The sequence below is a fragment of the Acomys minous genome (assembly GCF_964271855.1).
Source record: "Acomys minous genome assembly, chromosome: 14".
Lineage (NCBI taxonomy): Eukaryota > Metazoa > Chordata > Mammalia > Rodentia > Muridae > Acomys > Acomys minous.
Genome location: NC_140496.1, coordinates 93976198 through 93989839, shown reverse-complemented (window position 1 = coordinate 93989839; position 13642 = coordinate 93976198). Strand labels below are relative to the sequence as shown.

Here is a 13642-nt window from a genome sequence, read left to right as displayed (position 1 = left end):
TCTTTGGAATGATTAGAATCATAACACCTTAGACAAATTTTACATTTGAAGACTAAAGGTCTCCTGCCTGTCACTACGCCCTGTTTATCTTTGGAGAGAAAGTCTGTGTGTGTCGATGACCATCATTGTGAATGTACTGCGACTGCCCATCCCTGTGGAAGGAACAGTCACCCTTACCTGGCCCGTCATCAATTTTTCCAAGGTACCGAGGCGTTGCACTCAGAAAGGAGGAATGTTTCATTCTGGCCACTGCACTACGAGGTGGCATGTAGTTATGTTTAACTTGGGACATATCATACGATTTCTGAACATCATAGCTGCCAGGAGCTGGAATAATCTAGAAAAAAATGTAAAAAATATGCATAAGTGTACTGTACCTGAAAGATATCCAAGTATATATTGGATAAATGTTCATACTCAGAAACGCACTGGTTAAAAATATATGAAAATCTTTAATTAATCATTAAAAACAGAAATTGTAATGTAGATTTCATCAAACCTATCTTTATAATATATTTATAACTCATTATCCAAAATTAAACAGAATCAGGAAATGTAAGTTCAAAATATTTTAAGGAGTGGGCCTCATGACATTGGTCAAATGCTCATATTCAGCTTTAATGATGAATGCTGAATTCTATACAGGACTCAGAGCAATGAGAATGTATTTCCATCAGTGGCAAAGCTGTCCCTGCCTGACTGTTCTGAACCAGCATACTTGACTTGTTCTACAAAATGAGGCTGCTTCTTTCATTTTTAATAGGTTCCAATTAAGCTGGAAAGCTTCTGCTTTCATCACTTACTGTTTTTATATGGTACGCAGTTACATTTGCATTTTAATCAACATGAACCACATATTAATTATAACTATAATTCTACACTAAAATACAAATGTCATGTACTAGGTGCATAACTAATGCCTTAAAGTGTTATCTAATTATCTCAATGAAGACTTTTTAAAAATCTGCACAAATTATTTGGAATGCTATATTATTTTGAAATCTGCACACTTATGCATTAAAAACTAAAACATCTGGGGGCTGGAAAGATGGCTCCAAATTTGAATCCTACATGATGGTCCACAGCTCTGTAACTCCAGTTCCAGGAATCCTACATTCCCTTCTGGCCTTCCTGGGCAGCAGTCATGCATGTGGTTGCAAATATACATATAAGGAAATACTCATACACATGAAAAGTAATGATAAAACACTAAAACATTTTAAGTCTTAATGATTTACTGAGATACAAGAAAGTATTTTGGTTGAGTGTGGTTTTCAAGTATCTGTTGCTTGCTTGCTGTGTGACCGTAAGATAACCGCTCAACTTTTGTGATCCTCAATATATTTCATAAAGTGAAAAATGACTATTTACATCATGGGGCTAGTGCAATGACAAAAAGAGATCTACAAAAGTAAAACCCTGGCACTTGACTATGCAAGCATGTTCATGTAATTATTCCATTCTAGAAAAGCTCATTTCAATACAAGTTAAAACATCAAGCTAATATACAGGAGGAGGAGACCCCTCCTCAGTCACAGTCATAGGGGAGGGGAGTAAGGGGAAAATGGGAGAGAGGGAGGAATGGGAGGATACAAGGGACGGGATAACCATTGAAATGTAATATGAATAAATTAATAAAATATATATCTTTTTATTTTATTTTTTTCCTTTATTAATTTATTCTTGCTACATCTCAATGGTTATCCCACCCCTTGTATCCTCCCATTCTTCCCTCCCTCCCATTTTCCCCTTATTCCCCTCCCCTATGACTGTTCCTGAGGGGGACCTCCTCCCCCTGTATATGCTCATAGGGTATCAAGTCTCTTCTTGGTAACCTGCTGTCCTTCCTCTGAGTGCCACCAGGTCTCCCCCTCCAGGGGAAAATGGGGAAAAAAATCAAGATAACTAATCAGGGTTCAGAACACTAGGGAAGTTGTTCATGTTTTACAAAGAAGAAAAAACTAGGTATACTTCCCTGAAAACTTACTCCCTCCTTATCTTATTTATCTTGAATTTGTATTTTATCTGAACAAGATATCATTAAGAAACTATCCCAAAATGATGTTCAATATAACTAATGTGTAACTCTGCATAGCAGCAACAATGAAAGTAACCCCAATACTTAGCATCCTGAACAAGTTGAGCACCATGCAGAAAAGAATACAATGCAGGTAAGAGCATCCTCTCTCTTGTGATCTTCTGTACTGCACAGAGGACAGAAGGAGCATGGTCATAATGGACATTCCTCAGGGCTTTCACTCTTGTCCTGTCCCCAGTGATAAAATACCCTGACAAAAACAACCTTAAGGGGGAAAGAGTTTATTCTGCTTACAGTTCCGGGTAACTGTTGTCATTTCTAACAAGTCACTGGGAGAACTTGAGACAACTAGTCATATCCTCAGTCAGGAAAATACAGAATAAATGCATGCATGGGAGCCAGCGCCCAGCTCACTCCCTCCTTTTTACTCAGCCCTGGGTCCAGCATAGGACAAGGTGCCAATCACAATAAGGGCGGGTCTTCCTGCTTCTATTAACCCAATTAAGAAAAGTCCCTCATAGTCAAGAACACTACAAGAAGGCCTACAAAGTAAACTAACCCGGGCCCCATGGGGGCTCACAGAGACTGACACACCAACCAAAGAGTATGCATGGACTGGAACTAAACCCCTTACACATATGTAGGAGATGTGCAGCTTGGTCATCATGTGGGTCTCCCAACAATTGGAGCGGGGGGATGTCTCTGACTTTGCTGCCAGCCTTTGACTTGCCTGGCCTCAGTGGGAGAGGATTCATTGAGCCCTGCTTCATTTGATACACCGGGGGATTGGTACCCATGGGGGACCCCTTCTCTGAGAAAGGGAGAGGGAAATAAAAGAGGGGGGTCTGAGGATGAGACTGGGAGGAGAGGAGAAAGGGCAGGCAGCAATCAGGATGCAAAGTGGAAATGAATGGAAGAAAATTATCTTTCATTTTAAAATGAATAGAATATGTTACTTAAAAACAAAAGAAATTCCCTCACAGACAAACAATAGGCAATCCTAATCCAGATAGTTCTTTATAGAGGCTTCTTTTCAAGTGCTTTCAAATTGTGTCAAGTTGACAAAACTCATCACCATACCCAGTATTTGAACCCAATATATATATATATATATATATGCGCAGCAGAATCTCTTTCCCAGGACAAAAGCTAAAAATATCTTATTCTCATTTTCCTGATCTCATTTTCTTTTAAAACTAGGACAGGCATCTAGGACACTGGCTTAAATGCTAGCCTTTCAAAGAAACAAAAAGAACATTAACATGTCATACTAGTGAGGGGACCAGCACAAATAGCGGTTACTCTTCCAAGGGGCAACAGACAGAAGCAGAAATGAGAGAGCAAATGAGGGATCCAATGAGATGCATAAAACATGTTTGAATGCAAAGCAAGGATAAATCTGAGGTGCCTGACTTCTTCTTCTGGAAAGCAAGGACCCTAGGAAACACTGGTCCAGTTAATGCTTGTACAGTTCTTAAAGTAGCATGCTAGAGTTTGCTTACACCTCTACCATCATCATCATCATCTTCACTGGGATGGCCCTATATGAAACCCTCAATGATTACCACACCAACTTTTAAACTGCACTTACCTAATTTGGTAAGTAAAATAAATGCATCTTTCCTTGTGAGATTACTTCCTGGTGTGGTTCTGTCAATACTCATTTTACCTATGTCTACAGCTGTGCATTTGAAACTAAAATGAGATTGTTCTGGTAAATTTAACCCTTGAAATATGCTGACAGAGACTATTTCTAAATTACCTTTAACTCAACACTGTTACTTGTGGGTCAACTTTTAAAGTTGGTAATATTTTAATCCTAATGTTAAGGTTATGGGAGAGCTGAGAAGGCAAGGGGATTTTACCCACCAAACTTAAGCAGAGGAGGAGCACTTTCTGAATCAGCCAATATTTGAAGTTGTTTGCTTCCCTGTGGGCATTTACAGCAATGTCCCAGGAATGGTTTGCCAAGTATTAGTCTAAGGGAGCATGGAATTAACATGGCTTTTCAAGCTCACATAGACTAGAATAGAAGAACAAAATCCAAGGAAACTAAAACCACAGCTGATGCTCAGTGTGGAGCATGAGAAAAATGCCACAGTAGGAAAAAGGACTGAGCTCTGAAAGGCAAGGAGTAATTTCCCTACAGATGAGTGGTTCTTAGGATACACATTACAGCAAGGGCCAAATAAACACTATGTTGGCTAGTTTTATGTCAAGTTGATACAAACTAGAGTCGTTTTAGACAAGGGACTCTCAACTGAGAAAATGTTCCTGTAAGACTAGCCTGTAGGCAAATATGTAGTGAACTTTATTAATTAGTGATTGATGGGGGAGTGTCCAGGCACTGTGGGTCACGCTACTCCTAGCCATGGGTACTTCAAGAAGGAAGACAGAACAAGCCTTGAGAGCAAGCTGGAAAGCAGCATGTCAGCTCCTGCCTCCAGGCTCCTGCCCTGGCCTTCCTGGATGACTGACAACAAGCTCTAAGATGAAGTTAAACCTTTTCCTCCCAAGCTGATTTTGGTCATGTTCTTTTAGCACAATAGAAACTCTTATTAAGACAGATACTAAGTCCTTACTCAAGATGGTTGCCATGTTTGAATATGAATGGAGTAGAGAATGAAAAAGTAAAGCAGAAAATGTCTGAAGGACGGTTTCAGGGAGAAGAAAAAGAGAGATTTAGATGCCAGCTAAGGAGTCTAGACGGGAAACTGGAAGAAAGAGTTAGAGAGGGGATAGGAGGGGTTGTGGGATCCAGTGCACTTGCTCAGGAGTTCTGGGGGCTTGAAGAGGAATGGCCCCCATGGCTTCTTATATTCTAATGCTCAGTCATTAGGGAGTGAGGCTACTTCAGAGGGATTAGGAAGTGTGGCCTTATTGGAGGAACAGTGTCACTGGGGGTGGGTTTTGGGGTTTCAATTGCTCAAGCCAAGCCCAGTGTCTCTCCTTCATCCTATTTCTGTTTCTAGTGATAGTTATTATACATATTATGTTTTATCTTTAAAAGTCACTCACTATGATTTACACTAAAACTGAATCTATTCTTTGGTATCATGTATAATTCATTCTATCCATTATTTCATGGCTGAGAGCTTGTATTAAAATAGTCTCAGATTTCAGCCTAAGAATTCATCGTAAGTGGCCCAAATACATATTATAAAAGTCACTAAGAAATTCTTTGACAAAAGTTTGTCATACATCTGAAGTGACTAAGAAGACTTCAAGCTTTCAATCAAAGTTCTTAGTCAAACATATGCAGTGAATTATTATTATTATTAGATGCCATTCTTCATATGGCATGAATGAAGATTTATAGATGTCTTGCTTCTGCCCATAGAAAGACCAGAGAAATAGCCTTACGTGTTCTATGCATCATGCATACCTCATACATTTATAATTTTAGGACTGTATAATGCTTATGAGGAATTATATGTATTCAGAACAAAAGAACTGGACACTGACGCTGGATCAGACCTGACAGGCTTCATTCCTCTCAGCATGCTGGACACTGACATCCTGCATCCTTCATGTTCCAGCCCCAAGTGCTTCAGTTGCTGTTCCTCATCAGAACATGACAACTCCCAGGACAGCTTCCAAGAAAGCTTCCAATCGCAATTGGTCTCCAGCATTTCAGACTGTCCCACACAGGACTTTAATTACACCTGGAATTTCTCAATATTTAGAAACTGAACCATAAATACTATTCCTAGCTTGGTTAACCAGTTTTCCCAATTTTATTTGGGCTCCTACAAAGATATTATTCATCCCAAATCAGCCAGAAGAAACCATTTCCCTTTAGGGGACTGGGTAGGTTTTTCGTTGCTTTCTTGGACAATAAATGTTTATTTTCATCAGGAGTTGGTTATAAGTTATCACTGGTCTTATTTAGACAGAAAACATAGTTGCATTCAGAGATGTCTGTCTTTTCCTTTATCTTTATTTCTTAGGTTTGGAAATAGGAGCTGAGAAGAAAGAAGGGGAAATATAGAGATATATAGGGATGATAGAACGAAAAGTAAATGAGTGAATCTACTACTCAACCTGATGCCTTAATTTTTACTCACAAAGTTATTTTTAATTCACTGGTATAGAACTTTGTATATTGAGGCAGAATAAGTTTAATGTTGAAACACTGGTATATAATTCAAACTTAAGATTATTCTTCACCATATATATATATATATCTTTAATATGAAGTACTGTATCCATATAACTCAATTGTAGTACAAGTTTTACTTCCAATACCCTGAAAATGCTATTGTAGGCTACTTAGCATAATTAAGTAATACAAGTTAATTGTTAGTTGATCAAATCACGGTTACATCAATTACTAGTCTATTTTTATCACAAAAAAATACACCCTAGGTTTAACAGATATTATTCTATAGATAGATAAGGTAAAATAGTTAGATAAAGTCTTTTAAAACCTCAGAGACATACAGAATATGCCATGTAATGATGTTCTTATTATTTTAAAGATTCTTTGAAAATAAGACAGGTTAAATCACGGCAACACCCACCCTACCTCAAAGAAGATGATGAGCATCAATGACCCTCCTTATGGAGATAGCTTCACATGTGACAAACAAGCCACTGGGCAAAATGTCACCATTTCTATGACAGACAGAATTCTGCCTAAAAATGGGCAAGCTTGGATGCAGGTACATTCGATGGCCAAACTCTTCTAAGGCAGGGTAAGCAAGTTGTCAATAGTTCCTGCCTCACAAATGTCTGTCAGATATATTGGGCCAGAAGACTAAAGATGATGCCCCAACATTATAGAGAGTTTTGGGTGACTGTTCAGGCATCAGATCTCTCTGTCGTCTTATCATTTGGAAAGCTACTAACCTGCACTCCCTGCATACTCAGGTAATTAATTTTATTCCATCTCAAGTCTCCGATGCAGTTGGTTTTACAATTAAGCTTAGTTATTTGGGGGTTAAGATGTTTTAGGTCTAGAAAGATATGTTAAGTTGATTGTGATGAGATATGATAGATATTGATTTACATTCAGAATTTTAGACGCACCCAGATAGGAAAGATGTTTTCTTCAAGGTTGCCAAATACAAATAGGCAAAACTATGAATGTAACATTTATATAATTCCTGATTGTTTTATGGTTCTTCTTGCCATAGGTAGTTTATTATATATGTGTGTAGTAACAAAAAGGTATATGTAAAAAAGAAATATATATATATATGTACAGTGAAAACTGTGTAGGTCATAAATATAGTGAAGTGTATTTGAATATGCAAAAGTCTTTGACTAAAGCAATTTACCAGTACAGCTACCTACATTGTTTAATTGAGGCTTTACAGAGAAGACATTCAGATGATAATGAGATCAACTCTTTTCCATACACTAGACTGTAACTGGGAACATGTTGTCCTTTCTTTTTTCAGCATCCCTAATATTAATCATTTAAACACACACCTATGGAGAAAAGCAATTGCATTGCTAATGGTAAACAATAGACAAAAAATAAAATAAAGTCCTGGCTTCCTTTTGCATGCTTTCCTGGCACACAAGATAGTAGATAATATAATAGGTCTCTTTTATTAAAGGAGCTAGAACTATGTGCTATCACATGACACGTAAGTCTGAGGAAAGAACAACAAAAAGTGGCATAGGCAGAAGTGATGTGATGAAAACCATTGATTCCACCGAGCTTCCCCAGAACGTACTTCAGACCAAATCTCCAACTGTTGCTAGACATTGCAACTTTTCATCTCAAATGAACCTTACCTTCTTCACCCACAACTACCCAACAATCTACTTTTCCTCTCCTGTTGGTAGTAGTGATCCCTTATTTAGTCAGGCGTAACAATAAAAAACTGGCCTTTCACATAAAGTCATCAAGATGATAATCCTTATATCTCTTTTACCTAATAGCATTCTTTTAACATAAAAAGATCTAGATACTGGGTTAAAGCACTATTTCACAACTGTAATCACTAAATAGCTCTTGAACTATCATTATGACTATAGGCAAATGTTTATGTACAAAACATGAAAGGCAAATTTTATGAGCAATGGGATGGCTCGCCAGGCACTTGTAAGTTGTCCTTTGAACTCTATACATATGCCATGGCATACACACACACACACACACACACACACACACACACACACACACACACAAACTATTAGATAGATGATGATGATAGATGATAGATAGATAGATAGATAGATAGATAGATAGATAGATAGATAAGAGGGAGAAGAGATGGGTGAGTAGATAAATAAATGAATATAATTTATAAAAGTCTTTTTGGAAACATGAAACCAACCATATAGAAATCCTATGATCTTCTACTGTGAACAAGAAAATGTTTCAGAAAACTTAAATCTTTTCTGCTGTTTGTTTAAAGAAAGAAATGCATAATAAAACTCAACTCAAGTGGAACCTCTCATGAAGTATCTTGAGAACCCTAGCTGAAAGTTACTATTATTTTTTGTTTATACAAATGTAGACACATAAAAATCACATTAAGCAAATATAGTTATTTTAATATTTATCATTTTACTTGTCAGAATAGCAAGGAAATGATAAGTTTCTGATGAGGATACAAAGTTCTCTCAAATATCTTAAATCTATACCACAAATGTGCAGATTAATTATTGTTCTCTTCCTTCAAGTCACTGAGACTCCAGTAGAGGTCTGCAGCATGAGAAGCCTATGTCACTCAGCATCTTGGCTTTCCCAGGTATCCCACACTTAGACTGTGATACTCATACTCAGAACCTCAAGATACTGACCACACCTATTTTCACAACTCTCATGTCAGCAAGGAAGAAGGAAAATGTCAGGAGAAATGAAGGTATTTTGCAATAACTTCATGAACTGATTTGAAATTCATGCAAACTTTTCTGGAGGTCACATCAGGAAAACTTGCTTTCTTTGTTTAAAAATGCACCAAATAAGTACAATATGGCTGCAAAGAAATGAGTGAAGTCGTTTTTCTTGGTTATTTGTTCTCATAAACACAGTCAGGGAGTTTCTTAGCAAGGAAGAAAACAACAAATCTGGGATAGTTGACTTATCACTGTCAAAAGAGTTCTAGGCCTTTGGGGTTGTTAGAACTTCAAAACTTATCTTGCTTCTAATACTGACCACTATATGGAACTTCTTGACAAAAACATTTCATAGAAGCAAGACTGGCCTTATTCTCTAGTTCCATGTATTACTGTAGGTAATGGCGGTGGTGTTTGTATGCACATGTGTTTGAGGATATACACGTGTGTGCAGGTCAGAGGTCTGTGTCATTCTCCATATTAATTTTTGGGACAAGATCTTGACTGTACCTGGAGCTTGCCCATTTGACTAGACTGGATGGCAGTCTTTAACGAACCTCATGGATTCTACTGAGTACTGAGATTACAAGTGCCTACCTGGCTTTTACATGGTTTCTAGGATCCCAAACTTAGTATGTATGCCTGTACAATGAGCGCCATGCCCACTGAGTCAGCTCCATCGGCCCTTTCTCCAATCCATGCTCATCATTTGGGTCTTAACTTTTATCTATGGGCTCCCTTAGGCTCTTGTAATGTGCTCTCAATGAAACAGTCTTGATACTTTCATTTAATAAAATCCATTCCCATAGGAATATACACATAAGGATTTACACATAGTGATTTGTGCACAGGGATATACATGTAAGGATAAACACATCAGGTATGCACATGGAAATATACAAATAGGTAGAAATATAAATATATATGTATGCACATAGGGTATACACATAGGGACATATACATTGGGATATACATTATTATGTAAGTGTCCATTTAGCTCATCTCTCTATCTTCAAAGAGGACAACTGCCCCTGCACATAGTGATCAATGATTTTTAAGCAGTAAGTGAATACATGAGTTAATGAATGAATCTATAGTAACATCCCACATGTGGTTAGCCTTGTTCCTGAGTTCCCTAGAATGGCAGGCCACCAAGTCTTGAAAGCACTTTTTACACACACTACATAAACGCCTTGCCTATATGCAATCCAATGTTGGTTGTATCTTCAGTTGCTGTTTCCCTAACAAGGCTCCTGTTTTCAGCACTGCTCAATGCAATGTTGACTGAAGCAGCTAAGGACAAGAGTGGAGATGTCCTTTCAGATTCCACTCAGGCACAAAACCCTGAATAGACATCACACTGTGTCACTAGGTAGTGACATCTGTTTAACATTTGACATGAGATCCATTTTCTTCTCTTTGATATAAAAAAGTAGACTTTTTATTATTGATGCTTGTCATCCATAACTGCCTTTAACATTGCTTTTATAGAAAAACAGGAAGAAGTGTGACCCATGTAGTGTTTCCTCAAATACACTAATCCTACTGAGCAAGAAATGAAAGCAGCTATAACCAATGAAAGCAGCTTTATTTTCCAGTGCTTTGTTTTAACTCAGAAGTTCCTTCTTTTATAACACTGAGTGTGATAGGAAGAAAATGACTCTGAAAGTGACTGAATTATCTCAGAACTGGTTGGACAGATTCAGACACTAAAATCATCCTGCTAAATTTAGTTGTAAATTTTGAGTGTGATTTGTGAGGAATGTGGATTTAAATATCCAAGCTTTGTATTCATTAACTCTGGGGAAAATATTTACCAGTAAGAAGTCATAAATTTGTTATGTTCAAACTTTTTTAACTCAAATGAACCCTACTTGTATATACTCATGCCCAGGACGGCAAGAGCGATTTTTAAATGAAATACTATAGAGCACTAAATCAAAATCCCTTGATTATATTCACAAGCTGATTATCAGAATTAAGAGGTCCTGGAACCCTCACACACTCATTGACCACCATGCCCGCCGTGAGGCACACAAGAGCTGCTTCTCTGTATCCGGGGAGGTACATTATGGCATCACTAACTTTGGAAGCTGCCTGCACCCCACCCAGTAAAGCTAAGCAATGATCCACATTGCTTTTTGCAGGCTATGAGTAAATTCAAACTACATTAAAGACTTCAAAGATAAGTGTAGTTACATCTAGACAGAGGAGAGATGATGGCAAGAAAGAAAAACTACAAAGAAGGAGAAAGGAGAGAGAGCTCGGTCCACAGGAAACATGCATTGACTGTGCAGAGAAAGAGAAGAACATACTAATAATCTCTGGAAAATAAGTTTTGCACATTATTGGTTGACACAGGTTGTGTAACTATTAGTAGGAAAGGGAAAATTGTGTTTCTGAACCTTTGTGTTCCTAAAACATGGCTTCAGACAAGTGAAATGCAATTTAAATACTCCATCTTCTTCCAGACGTAAACAATGCTTATACACAACTCCACAAAGCTACAAAAGGTAGCTTACAATTAGTATCAGATTTAATAGTACATTTCTCAGTGACACAAACTTCTGTTTAAAATACCGGTATCTAGGTATTTTAAGGTGGACTAATCCTAGAACTCCCAGAAAGACTATACTACCTGCCATATTCAGCTCATTGTAGAGTCTCATGCTTGGAGCCACAGGTCTGAGGGCCAAATTCCCATGCTATAGCTAGAGTCTGCTCTCTATTCCTAGAAGCTGTGCGTGCCTTTCCATTCAACTTCTTCATCTTCAAGGCACCAGCAAGCCCTGGAGTCTTTTACTTCTCCTTCCTCCTACTTCTCCCATCTGAAGAAAATGCCTGTAACTAACGATTTACTTGATTACACTGGATTCATCTGCATATCAGGGATAATCTCCCTTTTAACATCAACTGTGCCATTTGTGTATGAACAAGATCAAGTGGCCAGCAGACTGTACTTATATACTCATTCATGTGTGTGTGTATGCATAGGAGTGTCATGTGTGTGTGCACATGTGTGTGCAAGAGTACATGTGCATGTTTGTGAATGTGTGCCTGTGTGCAGGTATGTGTGTCAGTGTGTGTGTGTGTGCAACAATGATAAAGAAAAATGGACTGTGGCAATGGCCATGAATTTAGGTGACAGCGGCATGAGCTGAACACAAGAAGAGCAGAGGAACGGGAGAAGTTATGTAAGTCATAAGATTTTTTAATTAAAAAAATAAATAAATTTAAAATATCAAATGGGCAGTGCTATACTTTAACCATCACAGTCACAGTTTCAGAAATTCTAATCAACACTGTTAGAAGACATTTAATATTTGAGACAAATAGAGTATTGTTCATAAGATGAGCGGCATCACACCCATTAATAGCTCACTTATCTTGAATCCAGCTCTTAGAAATGTTCACACCGAATAACTGAGACCAATCATTTTAACCATAGTGCTTAAAATGGGCTTATGAACATTAAGATGGTATATTCTGATTTAAGTGGCTGAAGGAAATATTCACTGAAAATCTACTGTCACATAAAGTTAAACAGCTGAACTCTTACAATCATGGAGAAGAGGTTTTAAATTATAAAAACATTATAGGTGGCCATGGGGTACTGGAAAGAAAAGTAGCAGAGGTGCAATCATGCACCCACTTTCACTAGTACAGAGGCAGTGACAGCAGGTGGAGGTGCCCCTGCACTCTGGGGAAATGTGATTATAAAGTCCACAAGACCACTACTATCTGGAAGCCAGAAGGAATCCACATGAACAGTATTTTAGAGTCTGGAATTCCCAGGTAATAAGACAGCTTGGGCGGTAAAGGCACTTGCTGCACAAGCCTGGCAACGTGAGTCCAATCCTCCAAACACACACAAGGGTGGACGGGAAGCCACGCCCCCTGACCTCTACATGTGTGCTATGCCACATGTGCACACACACAATAATAAAACTGTGTCTTAATTTAGATTCTAGGATTATTTCCTTGAAGCAAAAAAAAATAAAATAGGTACTCTCTTACATGAGTATATTTTAAGTTAATGATTTTATGATAATAATGATATGTCTTTACTAAGATAAATCAGTTTTCCTTGCATGATACCCCTTCCACCTGTGTTTCATGCAGATAAAGTTATCAAAATACATTGTTCAGCAGCGTCTCTGATCTGTCAGAGGACGCTCTATACTTCTGAACATCTGTGTTCCCAGCACAGTGCTGTGCAGGCACTATCCCATTATCTTCTGTTTGGTACTGAGAACGATGCTGTGGAGATAGTTACTCTTTAATATGTACAGCAGAGACTGTGGATTATCTCATTTGCATGTTTCTCAACTGCCTGCTGCTCTGCTTTGCAGTATTTTAGAAACTGTAAAGCTGAAAACTATTTTTCATAAGAACTGTCACTGCTAGTGATCCAAGGATGATTTGTTTTTCTTATTCAGATACATTTGTGTAAGACTGTCTATGGAACCGAGCTATGTGAAAGAGGCTGGCCATGAGGAATTCCTTGCTGGAGAAAATGTATTCAAGACAGTGTAAGTCAGATTGACAGCGTAGGCAAAAGAAAACAACTCGGGCGTGCAGCTTCTTCATCATGCAGCAGCAGAGAGGTTCTGGGGCCAGTAGCTTATAGTTGCAACTTCCTATCACAAAGTAAATTGCTAAATGCACAAGAGCAGCAAACATTCCTGTGGCAGCCAGGTGATGAAGTACCACTTTGTGTGTGTTCTCAAACAGCAGGCTACTTGTTTATTGATCCGGTTAACATTGGCATAAGAGACTAATTGACAATAAAAATCTTTTCTGTTT

The 13642-nt window shown here is 38.1% G+C and overlaps 1 protein-coding gene across 3 annotated transcripts in view; it reads right to left on the bottom strand.

Annotated features, from left to right (window-relative positions):
• The window catches only part of STPG2 (sperm tail PG-rich repeat containing 2), a 428379-nt gene that overhangs the window by 257527 nt on the left and 157210 nt on the right, over positions 1 to 13642 (bottom strand). For all 3 annotated transcript variants that reach the window (XM_084757397.1, XM_084757398.1, XM_084757396.1), the window contains one exon: positions 178 to 337. In XM_084757397.1, the coding sequence (XP_084613523.1) occupies positions 178 to 337 (160 nt within the window). The remainder of the gene's footprint in view (positions 1 to 177; positions 338 to 13642) is intronic.